We start from the raw sequence: 13,113 nt of genomic DNA on the forward strand, positions 1-13,113 counted from the left end.
AATGAATTTCCCTAGTGTTCATCCAAATTGTTGGTGGAAGAATGGATACTAAGGAGAGGTTTTTAAGGTTAAGAACATCGCAATGATTTTAAGTGTAAGATGATTCTGATGGGCCTTGATTCACATTTAGAGCTATTAATAATTAACTGTATGAGCTTAAAAAGTAGCTTACTTTTGAAATATTGCTTTCCTTATGTTAATAAAGGGAGAAATAAAACCTATTTCCAACTGTCATTGAAAGTATTCATTGAGTTACCATATTTACACTGCAAACACCAGTACTCAGCAAATATCAGGCAATAAATGTCTTTTTTCTTCTTGTATTGTAACATTTAAGAGAGATGCTATGGTAATTTATGCTTTCAAAATAATTAGTGAATTTTGTGCATTATTGTGGGTTTGTGAATGCTTACAGATTTGCTCCTATTATTTCACATAGATTATTTATTTGTTTTTGTTTTAGTCACACCAAACTGTATCAGTATTCAGGCTCTGCACTCAGTTTTACTCCTGGTGGGTTCAGGGGACAATATGGGATGCTGGGGATTGAACGTGGTCAGCTGCATATAAGGCAATCTCCCTCTCCGCTGCACTATCCCTTCAACCCCTCAGTAAATTCTCATATATTTGGGTAATCATTATGATACTAGGCATAGATGCAGAACATGAGGCTCAGAGAAGTTAGGTAATTTTTCCAAGATGGTTCTACTAGAATATCTAAGAGCAGAGATTCAAGGCCACCTCTTTCAGACAACTGAAACCTTTATAACCTCTTCACTGTCAAAGTTAGTTTGAAGTTTACTTAACTAAATCAAAGAATTATATATACACGAGACACCAAATAGAAAAACTTTTACTTGGGATTAGATTATTTTTTTCCTCAGAGGGTCATTGTTAATCTCAACCTAGAGTCCACCCAGCTGAGTGCCTGTACCTGTCACCCAGCTGAGCACCTGTCCTTCTCTGATGGGACAGGCAGGCAGCTCTTGAACAGGGCCTGGCACACACCGGGACCCGCTCTCAGCCCTCAGAGGCCAGCTGAGCCACGCTGAGTCTTCTCAGTCTAGTCTTCCTGTGGCATACACTCTTCTCCAACAGCAGTGCCAGTGAGCCCACAGGGTGCTAGCGGCAGAGATTCCTGAAGTTCATCGAAAATGCCCCTGGCCGCTTGGCTAATTAGTTTCCTAGGGTTAGTCATTAACAGGCTTCCTGTGTTCCTCCTCCTGGACAGGCCCAGCTGTGCGATACAGTCAGTTCAAGATAGAAGAAGCCAGCCCGCCCCCACTGCTCGGGCAGCACACAACTCAGATCCTGAAGGAGCTCCTCAGATACGATGACATGGCCATCGGGGAACTGCTCAGCGCCGGGGTGGTGACCCAACACAAGGCCGAGTGACAGAGATATGTTCATTCTTAATGCAACAGTGCTGGCAAGCAAAGAAAATGCTTTTCTGGATCTATCTCTGCAATTGTGGTACCTGCCATTGGAAAGAAGAGTGATTCCAGACTTCCTGCCTGTCATCTCCAGAGTGACTCTGGTATCAAATATTGTAGTGATATACCCCACCTTTTATTCCTTACTATCTATTTCCTTGATAATGGATGAATTGTGGGTTTTGGGGAGACCTTCCTCTTTGTAAAGTTTTTTCCTGGAAAAATATATTCCTCATTCTAATGACATTAATAATCTAAATGTTTGTGCCACCAACCCAAACAGGTCTGAAAAAGAGCAGATCTTTGGACTTCCTCTCCTTGCATGAAATCCTCTTAAACTTTTGTTAGGATTTCAAAGCTATAAGTAGAACGGCAGTCCTTGTGGTTGATTTTAAGTTAATTTTAAGTTCAAGAATTCCTTGTTGATCAGTACTTTAAATTGTAATTTTACTGATGTCCCATATAAAACTAATTTCTGTTTTTTCTGTGGAATAAATATTAGCTTTATTTTGCATTTATCTGATTATTTCAGAAGTGGCAGAAAATTATTTTTCATGAATGCATTTTGGGGTTTAGGAATCTATAATTCATTATGGAGGGAGAGTGTTTAACTGGTAACTTGTTTTGAATCAAGTGCAAATGCAATAGGTTTTTAAATAGATAACAAAGTTGACATTACAGCCAACCATCACATAAGCAGAGATACATGAAATCAGACAAATAGGAGGATTCCAATGTCAGTATCCTTAGATGATCTCCATTCATAGTTGTGACCACACGAATGCTTTAAAGCTATATCATCACATACCTTCTGCTACAATAAATTACAGATGTTTATCTTTAAAACTGTTATTCAGAGTTGTTTTCTTCTTCTTCTTCTTCTTCTTCTTCTTCTTCTTCTTCTTCTTCTTCTTCTTCTTCTTCTTCTTCTTCTTCTTCTTCTTCTTCTTCTTCTTCTTCTTCTTCTTCTTCTTCTTCTCCACCTCCTCCTCCTCCTCCACCTCCTCCTCTTCCACCTCCTCCTCCTCCTCCACCTCCTCCTCCTCCACCTCCTCCTCCTCCTCCACCTCCTCCTCCTCCTCCACCTCCTCCTCTTCAACCTCCTCCTCCTCCTCCACCTCCTCCTCCTCCACCTCCTCCTCTTCCACCTACTTCTCCTCCTCCTCCTCCTCCACCTCCTCCTCCTCCTCCACCTCCTCCTCTTCAACCTCCTCATCCTCCTCCACCTCCTCCTCTTCCACCTATTTCTCCTCCTCCTCCTCCTCCTTCTCCTCTGTGTAAAAACACAAAAAAGAAAAAGGGGGCGAGGAGTGGAGCACCTCACCGCACCAGGCACAGGGCACAGGGCAGCGGCGCTGTCTCTCCCGCCACCCGCGTTCAGTAGTCTCCAGCTGCTTCCCTTCTCCGGGAAGGTTGATGGTGATGATGAGGCAGGCAAAGGAAGGAACAGAGCCAGGCTGGTTGGTCTCAGTTGCAGTTTATTCCATTCCCATCTCCATTCTCCTCTGATTCTCCTTCTGCTTCTTCCGCCCCCATGCTACTTCATACTCCTTCTCCTCTGGATCCGGATCTTGGTCTAGCTTCTCCAGATCTGACCCTGGAACTGACCCTGGGACCGGCCCCCAGCCCCCTCTCACAGCCTAGTTAAATCCCCAAGAATGAGGGGTTGGGGCTTACACATAGGTGTGGTCACCATCAATAGGGGTAAAGTTCTTTTCCTCAGGGGATGCTTCTTCTAGGACAGATTCTCTTTCAGCAGGAAACCCACCCAAGAGTGGAATCCCATGGGTGTGTTTCTCCTCTCCTTGTCAAACTAACATATAAATATTCACAATATTAATCATTTTGTATGGACATAGCAAGAGATGCATTAAGCTTATAGAATTGCTTTCCTGGGGTCACCTCGATCTCAGACTACAGTGCTCAGGCCAGATTAGTCTTTCCTATCCCTAGCAGGGCCCTAGTCTCGTTGTTACTTTTGGATCATGACATGACATGTCCATGACCAAGCTCTTAACTTATAGTTAAGAATTAGGCACTTTGGCCAGGCCCATCTCGATGCCAGAGTAGCACATAACTCACCGCTTGCCCTGGGTCTGTCCCGTCTCTCGTCGGGACCCTGCCTTTGTGGTGCTAGGAACTAAGGGCAACTGAGGCTCAAGTTGAGAAAGCAGATGCCCGGGAGTGAATAATATTTGAAACCAATTAAATCCCATGTTACCAAAGCATATTAACAACTGTCTTTCTTTGTCCATACAAAAAGGACATTGTTTTAAAGTAAACTATCCAAAAGACATAAGGAGAGGAGAAAGGCAATATTAACTTACAATACAGGTTCACTGTTTCTTCTGGATGCCTTATTCTGAATTTATGCTATTATTCCATTCTATTAGAATTTCATCACATAATGGGAATTTGATGCCTCATCTAGTACTTCCCCCCAATGGATAATGCACGGATATCTAGTCATATATGTCTATTTGGAGGCACTCATTTTAGGGTGAAATTCTTCCATGTGCATAAAAATAAAATCATGAAATGTTAGATGACAGAGAATCATCAAACCACATATCTTAAATTAGAAATTCAGTATTTCTTCTACAGAGCCTAGCAGATATTTTCAAATACTAATTACTTGGTTACCTAGACCTAAATATCCATGTAGCTATTTTTAGAGGTTACTAATCATTCATAAAGTTAACAAAATTCCCCTAAATCTTTTAAATCAATCAACTAAATGATTGAATCAAGATTTCAGCCTTTATATACTTTTGAATCTTTTAGACTGTCTTCCTAGTATAATCATGTATACAGCTATCCAAATTTCCACCTACATAAAACAAAATGATCTAGGAGAACTTTGAGCCTGTTTATCACACCCCTCCCAAATAAAAAGCATTCACTCTACAAATTTAATGACAGAAATAATTCATAATGTATTTTGAGTTCAGATAATTAGTCCTGAAAGAAACATTGTGCTTGCTAAATTTTCTTGCAATATGTCCCAGATCAAGTTATGCTTATAAACAAATGTGCTGTTTTAATTATCAGGGCCGATTATCTTACACGTTCCCCAAACTGAACACACAACTAAGATGCCATATGCTCCAGTTCGGTTTATGTCAAGCCTTCTGTGGCTATGTTTGATGCTGGCCTTATATCCACAAGCAACTTGCCTTAAATTTTTTCCTTAAAATGTTTACTGTCATGATTTCCACATCATTTTTCAGCATTAATGTTTCTCTTAATGAAGAGAAACGATCAGATCATTAATCAATGGTATGTGAGTGCCTTGGTATTCTTCGTTCTTAACACAATTACCAAGAGTTAAAAGTATTTAGACAAACAATGGAGGTCTCACGCAGGCACAGACTATGTTGCACTAGATCTTTTAGTTCCTAAACCTGCTTAGCATCACCAAGTGGCTCTTTATTCTAAAGTCTTCACAGGGCCTGATTTCAGCCAAATTCAGAGTAGGTCACACTCAGTTAGATCTCACCTGAATTTAATATTGCACAGTTAATTCTTTTATCTAATGGTGTTGGCATGCTTCCTGTTTAAAAAGTTTCATGAGTGTGAGTTTTCCTTGTTAGTCTCCCACATGGCCTACTGAAGCCTTCACTCACAGGACTTCACTCTCCAGATAATGAGGTTAATGTCTTTGAGAAATGTGCTACCCCAGAGCTAACAAGACTATCTGAATCTTTTACCTTCTAGTTATTCATCACTGATGCTCAGCTAGCAAAAATCAAGTCCCCCAACATCCTCACACTCTGACCTGAGTTATTAGCTTCAAACTTTCCCAAGATTATGGCATTCACATTGATATTACTTGGAAATTGTTTGCTATAGTGAACTGTTATAATTGTGAGATGTCTGAGACAATGTTCCTAAAAATTGACTCCTAAAGTTGAATGTAGTATTAGTGATTCTTAGACATTTGAACACCAACTTCACATTTCTTTCACTTCATTGTGGTACTAGAATGGGTAAAATCACTTATTTATAAGGAGAATGAAAATATTTTTTAAAAGGTGCAATGTTTACATTCTATACAGCCACGGGGAAAAACAAAAAAATAAAAATATTGGGAGAATTTTCTCATATTAATATGTAGATATCAGAATAAAATTGGTATTTGTTAGTTCCAGATTGGGAATCTAGGGTTAAACACTTTCTAAGTTATCAGTTTTAGGAGATGTTTAAGTGGTTTCTTTATACAGGATAGCTTTAGAGTACGAAGAGTTCTGGATTTTTTTTTCTTTTTTGGTCACACCCGGCGATGCACAGGGGTTACTCCTGGCTCTGCACTCAGGAATTACTCCTGGAAGTGCTGGGAGACCATATGGGATGCTGGGAATCGAACCCGGGTTGGCCGCATGCAAGGCAAACACCCCACCAGCTGTGCTATTGCTCCAGCCCCGAGTTCTGGATTTTTATAGCAGACTGACTGGATACAGGGCAAATGTATATGGTGGGGTTGAGCTCCCCCAGGAGGCACATGTACCCACATTCTCTCAAAATCATGCTTTGACCATCAGTACCACAAACAGTAATGCTTTTGCAACCATATTACCTAAATTATAATACAAATATTTAAAAATGAAAATAAATAAAATAACGTTGTATTAAAAAATGTCTTTCAGTATTCATATCTAGGAAATTAGATTTACAGACAAGTTACTATACTTTGCACTCACACATTTATTCCACAGGAAAAGAAAAAGCTTTAAAGGAATGAGATTTGGAATGCAACAATTTGATTAGCAGGAAAGAAAAAGACAGAGCATGCCCAAGGGAGAATTTGGTATGGAGTCTCTGGCAAGTATACAGTGCTAGAGATGAGTTCTGCCTGGGGTTAGTAGCATATGAGAAGGGAAGATACTGGAAGGAATGGAGATGGCTCCAGGAAACAGGTCTCTTCTACCAGATTTTTCTTTAGAGAAAGAGCTCTTTTTTGCCCACATTAAAACCTGTGAATTAAATTATTTTAGCTTTCTCCCCCTTTGCAGCAGCTAAATAAAAGCCTGTGGTAGGTGGAAAATGGCCCAGCAAAGGTTCCCAGCCTGGAGACCCCAGAGCTGTGGGCAAGTGAGCTCGCAGGGCCCAGCTCAGCTCTGACTGCCAACCTTCGCAGTGGGTGGGGCCTGCTAGTGCACCTGTGTGACCTCAGGAGCTCTTTCAGTGTGGAAGACGCTACCAAACTTTGCTAGCTTTGAAAGTAAAAATGAATCTTAAGATGGAGAAGGAAAATAAAAGTGAAAAAAAAAACGGCATAGAACCAAGATCTTGCCCCTGAAGTTTCCAGAGGATCACAGCCATTCTTGAATTTAGACTAATGCGATCTATGTGGGGCTCATTTGGAGCTTCCTGAAGTATAAGATAAATTTGTCCTATTTTAATAAACTATATTTGTTATATCATTAATAGAAAACTATGCAAATGTTATTCTTCCTTTGGAAATTGAAAGCACTGATTCCCAAACTTATTTGGCCTATCACCCCATTTTAGAAATAAATATTACACAATGCATCCCTGGAAATTTACCTTCTTTACACAAACAAAATGTCCCTGCCCTACATTTTCACCTGAGGATACCACTACTGCCCTTGGATTTTTCCAGAGTATGCACAGAGAGGCAGGGCACAGCTTCTACTCGGGGAAATGTCGATAAGTAGCAAAAGTCACTACTCTTCCAAGTGACCAGTAGACTTTTTCTGATCTCTTCTTTCTATTTAATTCCTGCTTGCTCTCTTCCTCCCCACTCCACATTCTTTGATCCTCCTTTCCTTCTTCTTTTTATCTTTATGAGGCAATAATTTTCTTACTCTACATTTGTCTTTCTTCTATCCCTTCATCTTCTATGTCATCTACCTCCCTCCCTCTCTCTGCAGAGACACACAGGATTATATATCCATGTTCACAAACATGGACACCACAACCCGTCTCTGACCTTTGGGAATACAGGAGCTGCTCAGTAATTTGGAAGATAACTAGTGGTGCTTCCAGTGATGACTTCACTCCACAAGCAGTTTTGAATTACTCTCTGGGTAGGGTGGATCTTAAATAACTAGTTGCCCCTATTTTCCCTTAAAACAAAGACAAAGAAAAGTGTGCTCTAAGTACTAGTCTGTAAGGTTACAGAAGCTTTACATGGACCCCAAGTCTAAGAAAAAAGCTAAAATGAGTTACAGAACAGAGCCTAAAGTCTCTGTGGCACCAGCAACTGGATCGTGGTGGTTATTGACTTGTTAGAGAGAAGCTAAGAGCCTGGTGGCACAGTGGCACTGCTCTTCGGTCAAGCCTGGGCCTTGCAGTTGCCTCTTCCTCGGAGGATGTAACCAACAGTTTTCGGTTGGCGAGTAGTAGCTGGTCCCTCGCCACTTCAGCTTCCAGAGGGATGGTGCCCTCTTTTCTACTGTGGTTTTGCCTTATGTTAACAGGATGGTTAAATACTCATGATTCCTTATTTGAGTCTTTCAACTGAATGAAAACATTCTGGCATATCTTTCTTTTTTTATCAGCCCCTCCCTACTTTCCTTTTTTTGCAAAGTTGCCATATCACAGCGTGCTCAGCTCAGGTTGGTTTCTTTGGCTACTGACCACATAGATTGGAGGAACAATCTTTTCCTGTTCTTCATCCTGCCACCCGCACCCTTTCCTCTTTCCCAGAAATTCTGCATATGAGTTACTCTAAGACAAATGCCTCCTGAGCACAGAATACAAAACCAGGAGTTTGACAGAAAAGGCACTAATATAAAACTGCCACCAGAAAAATCTTTCATTCTTTCCACCCCTTTTATCTCTTTGTGAACCTTAAAGAAAAATTGGAATATCCAGGATATGATGTGAGATGTAGACACATGTGTAAGGCACATTCCCCCTGATTGTCAAAGATAGATTTATGCTGTTAGAATTTTACAAAGAACTTCAAAAATACACTACTAGTGGACATTATTTTTTTAATTTTTAGTGTTTAATTGTTTTAATTGTTTAAACAATTTAATTTAATTGTTTAAACAATAAAACAATTTTAATTGTTTAAAAACATTGTAGCATTCATTTTGTTGATATGATATACTAGGTAGAAACACTATTTCTGAAAGCAGAAAAATATTTCTATGCTTAGGATTGCCCTATCTGTGGTCAAACATTCTTGCAATGGCAAGATAAACATAGACAAAAATATATGGGAGAAATGCAGTGACCTAGGTCAACTTTCTGTGATAGAGTCAATCCATTGACCTCAAACCCTAAGATTGATATTTTTATTTGCAAAATTATAAACTGGGAGAAGTTTGAGACAACATAAAACAGATATGTCTCTTTCCTTCAAACATGAAGATGATGAAAATATCCCATCACTATGCTCCCATCTGGGGGTTCATGGTTCCCATTAGAACCTAAAATGTATTGATTCATTTTTGTTTTGGTTTGGGGGCCATACCTAGTGATACTCAGGGGTTACTCCTGGATCTGCATTCAGGAATTAGTCCTGGTGGTGCTCAGATGACCATCTGAGATGCCTGGGGGATCAAACCCAGTTGGTTGCATGCAAGCCAAGCACCCTATCCACTGTACTATTCACTATCCTATACACTGTTTCCACACCCTATCCACTGTTTCCAGCCTGCAAACAGATTGTTTTGTTCTCGTTCTACTTTCTCAATACACTTATGTGAAAGGATGTGAGCTGTTTTCAGGCAAAGTATCCTTAGAACTTGCTGGTGAATCCTTTAGCTTAAACAAGACTAAAGAGAGTTGAGAGGTGATAGTGATCAAAAATCAACATTTTATTCAACTACTCACATGACGCATAAGAAAAAGTGAGTAAGTCTGTATCAGTGCCTTTCTAGAAGATTTATTAACTTGGCAAACATTTATTAACAATGCACTAAGGTGCAAGGTAGACCCAGGTGGAGGAAAAAGAGAGTCCTTCCAGTAATCAGTTATTACCTTTAGTTTCTTATGCAAGGTGGAAGTAGATTTAGTCTGCTCATTCCAGTTAAATGAGAGCTGTTGCTATCTTTCTTCTTTTCCTCTCTTTTGTATGATATATAAGAGATTATTCACAATGCTGGAAAAGCTTTAGATGATCCTTGTGATGCTAAGTGATAATAATAATGGAATAATTATACCATATTTGTGATTTTTATTGCAATGATATTACTATTGGGTACTTTTGGAGGCTGAGAGGGGGTGGGGGAGGCCATTTCCAGTTATGCTCATGGGTCACTTCTGTTCTGCACTCAGAGATGACTCCTGATTGGTTCTGGAGAGTATGTGGGGTGCCAGGCATCTGATCTGGATTGGCTGCATGCAAGGGGAGATACTTGGAGTGATAGTAGTACTGTCACTCCAACCCCAATGTTCTAACTGTAAAGGACATAATGTAAGTATGAGACTCATTTCTTCTCTAGTTTACCATAGTCAAAGACTAAGTGATACTGTTAGTATCACTATTCTCATAATTCGTCCCTTATACATATCCTGTAATACATATCTATCTTTGAAATATACATGTTCAGTCCCTTGGGCAGGTCCTGGCACTTGAGGCTATTTAAAGGTGCAAAGGCCAAGAAGCATCAGGTGCAGAAAGAATGCCCTAGGCAGTGATTTCTTATTTTGCCTAGAACCTCATCAAGCTAGCTCTCAGTGAAAGTATCCTTAGATTGTCATCTCAAGAAGATATTCTTATATTCTTTAATCTGCTGAAAGTCCTAAGAGTATGTATTTTTACAAATGAGGACATTAAAGCACTCTCTCCTCCCTGAATGCATTTTTTGTCTAAATTTGCAGAAACAAATCTCCATTTATAGATATTTCTGAAGCCTATACAGAGTCACATGTTGCAAATTAAGTTGGTCAAAAACAACTCTTCCCAATCCAAAAACACACTGTTCCTAAGTAAATTGAGAAGGCCTAAAGCACTCTCATTTGACCACTTTTGCAAACATAATGTGATAAAAAAATAGCTACTACACAGATGAATTTAAAGAGTCACTGGAGAGATGTGTCCCAGAATAAACAAACCATTGCTCATCAGAAATAGTGAAAATGTTTGGAAAATTGCTTACACTCTTTCCAGCTATATCTCAGATTACCCTTGAACAAAGAAAGAAAAATGTGAAATATTTCAGATGGCACCTGTGTCTATAGCAGGAGATAAATTTATGTTAGTTATGAAGCCAATTAAATGAAACATATAACCCTCCAAAATTTTAATGTATAGAAATAAAGCATACAAATAAGTTTTTTAGGTTGTTGGAACATTTTCAAAATATTTTAATGAATATATAAAGTGAGCACATCTTGATCTATTAGAGCTCCAACAGTTGGAAATGGCCTCTGCACCTAATTTTCTATCTCAATCCCCTGTATTTATAGGATCATAACAATTATCTCACACTGAGTTATAATTACAGATTACCAATTATGTCTCCAATTAAACTAAAATAATCTCTTGGGTATCTTAGTCACCCTTGTGTCTCCCCTGATCATCATGGTGCCTTACTCTATGGGATATGCACAATAAGTGTCTATTGAATAGACATTCTATCGCCAACTAGCTTTTATGTTATTTGAGAGAGGAATTTGTGTAGTCTTTCAAAGTATAATAGACTTTACAGATGGTCATCACATTGGCTGGAGGAACCAGTTGGGATGGGATATGCACACTGAAAGTAGATAATGGACCAAACATGATGACCTCTTAGTGTCTGTGTTGCAAGCCATAATGCCCAAAAGTAGAGAGAGAGTATGGGGAATATTGTCTGCCATAGAGGCAGGGAGAGGGTGGGAAAGGTGGGGTATACCGGGGATATTGGTGGTGGGGAATGTGCACTTGGTGGAGGGATGGGTTTTTGATCATTGTGAGATTGTAACCCAAACATGAAAGCTTGTAACAATCTCATGGTGATTCAATAAAATTTTAAAATTTTTTAAAAAGATGGTCATCATTAATTCCTTTCTCCCCATCTACCCATGACTCTCTTTTCATTAAAAGATGCAAATTATTTCTCTTCCCCTAGTATCTGAGTGGCCCAATGATTAATTTTTAAATTATTTCAAATATTTTATACTTACAAGAGAATTAAAAAAATAGTACATAGATATTTCCTTATAGTGTTCACCTATTTTGGTTGATATCAGCTTTTAATAGTTTAATTTAAGACAAAAAATTCACTGTATCACTGTCATCTTGTTGCTCATCGATTTACTCGAGTGGGCACCAGTAACGTCTCTATTTTTCCCAGCCCTGAGATTTTAGCAGCCTCTCCTTACTCGTCTTTCCCAATGATTGGAGGCTCTTTCAGGGTCAGGGGAATGAGACCTTACTGTTTTTGGAATATTGAATATGCCATGGGTAGCTTGCCAGGCTCTGCCATGTGGGTGGGATACTCTTGGTAGCTTGCCGGACTTTACCTCATAGAGGTAAATTCTCTATGATTGGTTGCCTACTGTCTGAACTCCATCAAACATGGTGTGGTAATTATGGAAAACGGGTAGGAAGTGTCTTATAATGTGTTCAGAAAGCGGCCTGGAGCATGGCGGTGGTTGGGTAGTGGAGGTCGGCTGCCAGGGCTGGGTCCCTTGGGCCACCCCCCCTGGGGCACCTCTCGTGAAAACACCCTCTGTGCACAATATGACTTTTTAAAAAAATTTCATGTAACTAAAAACCATTTGTATTTTCTGAAGCACTTTGTGAAAGGTTAACAACATGGTAATGAATTCAAACAACTTAGAAAATTAAATTACTAAAATACTATTAAATCTATAAATATTATTCAAAATATACCAGTTGTCCTCTGGTAGGCTGAACAAAGATATTCTCGAGATTCCAGTCGGTACCTGGTATTCTTTCTTTCCAGGGTAGGGCTTCTCAAACACTCACCTAAGAATTGTCATGGAAAGGTTTTGCAAATGTAATAAAAATCTGAAAGAAGTTGGCCTTAAAATAATGAGATTTTTTTGGCATGACTGACTTAATTATGAGTCCTTTAGGTCTTTTTCAGTGGTTAGAGATACTAGGCCACATGTTTGATGCACATGCAGAGCATCACTTGTGGGCAGTCTCTGTTGTGACAGGAATGCAGAAAGAAGCCCGGACTCATTATGCAGCATGAACACAGGGACTCACGCTAAAATCCAAGCTCTCTACTACCACTTGAATTCATTTGGAAGCATGTTTATGTTGACAGTTTTGTTAATTTTAATCATTTGGTAAGGCTTTTCTGTTTCACATAAAGATCTTATAAATCTCAACAACAACTCCATCAGAAAATGGGGAGAGGGATGAACAGACATTTTTTTTCAAATAAGGTAGGCATATAAATTGTAAATAGAAATATGAAAAATTATTTTTATGACTATCAGCAAAATAAGAACAAAAATGACTCTGAGATGTTGCCTTAACCAGTGAGAATGCCAAAGACCAGAAACAACAATTGTGGAATGTCATCTGGTTAAGCCTCTATCTTTCCACTCCTTGGTGTCTCCCAAGAAATTGTTCCTGGGATACACAACACAAAAAACATGAACTCTAAAGACATATGTGTACCTTTGGTTTTTGCAGCACTAAATACAATAGCCCAGGTATAACAGGTGTGTGGATAAAGAAACTAGTATAAACTACTTAACTGTAAGCTAAGAGGAAATTTTGCGATTTAATACAATCTGG

General features: G+C 39.3%; 1 protein-coding gene across 1 annotated transcript in view; it reads left to right on the forward strand.

The window, feature by feature from the left end:
* Nucleotides 1–1,981, forward strand: part of SUGCT (succinyl-CoA:glutarate-CoA transferase) — a 977,794-nt gene extending 975,813 nt beyond the window's left edge. The window contains exon 15 of the mRNA XM_055144204.1: nt 1,232–1,981. Within this exon, the coding sequence (XP_055000179.1) occupies nt 1,232–1,395 (164 nt within the window). The 3' untranslated portion in view covers nt 1,396–1,981. The remainder of the gene's footprint in view (nt 1–1,231) is intronic.
* Nucleotides 1,982–13,113: the final 11,132 nt, after the last annotated feature.

The sequence above is a fragment of the Sorex araneus genome, chromosome 1, assembly GCF_027595985.1.
Source record: "Sorex araneus isolate mSorAra2 chromosome 1, mSorAra2.pri, whole genome shotgun sequence".
In the NCBI taxonomy this organism is placed as follows: Eukaryota; Metazoa; Chordata; class Mammalia; order Eulipotyphla; family Soricidae; genus Sorex; species Sorex araneus.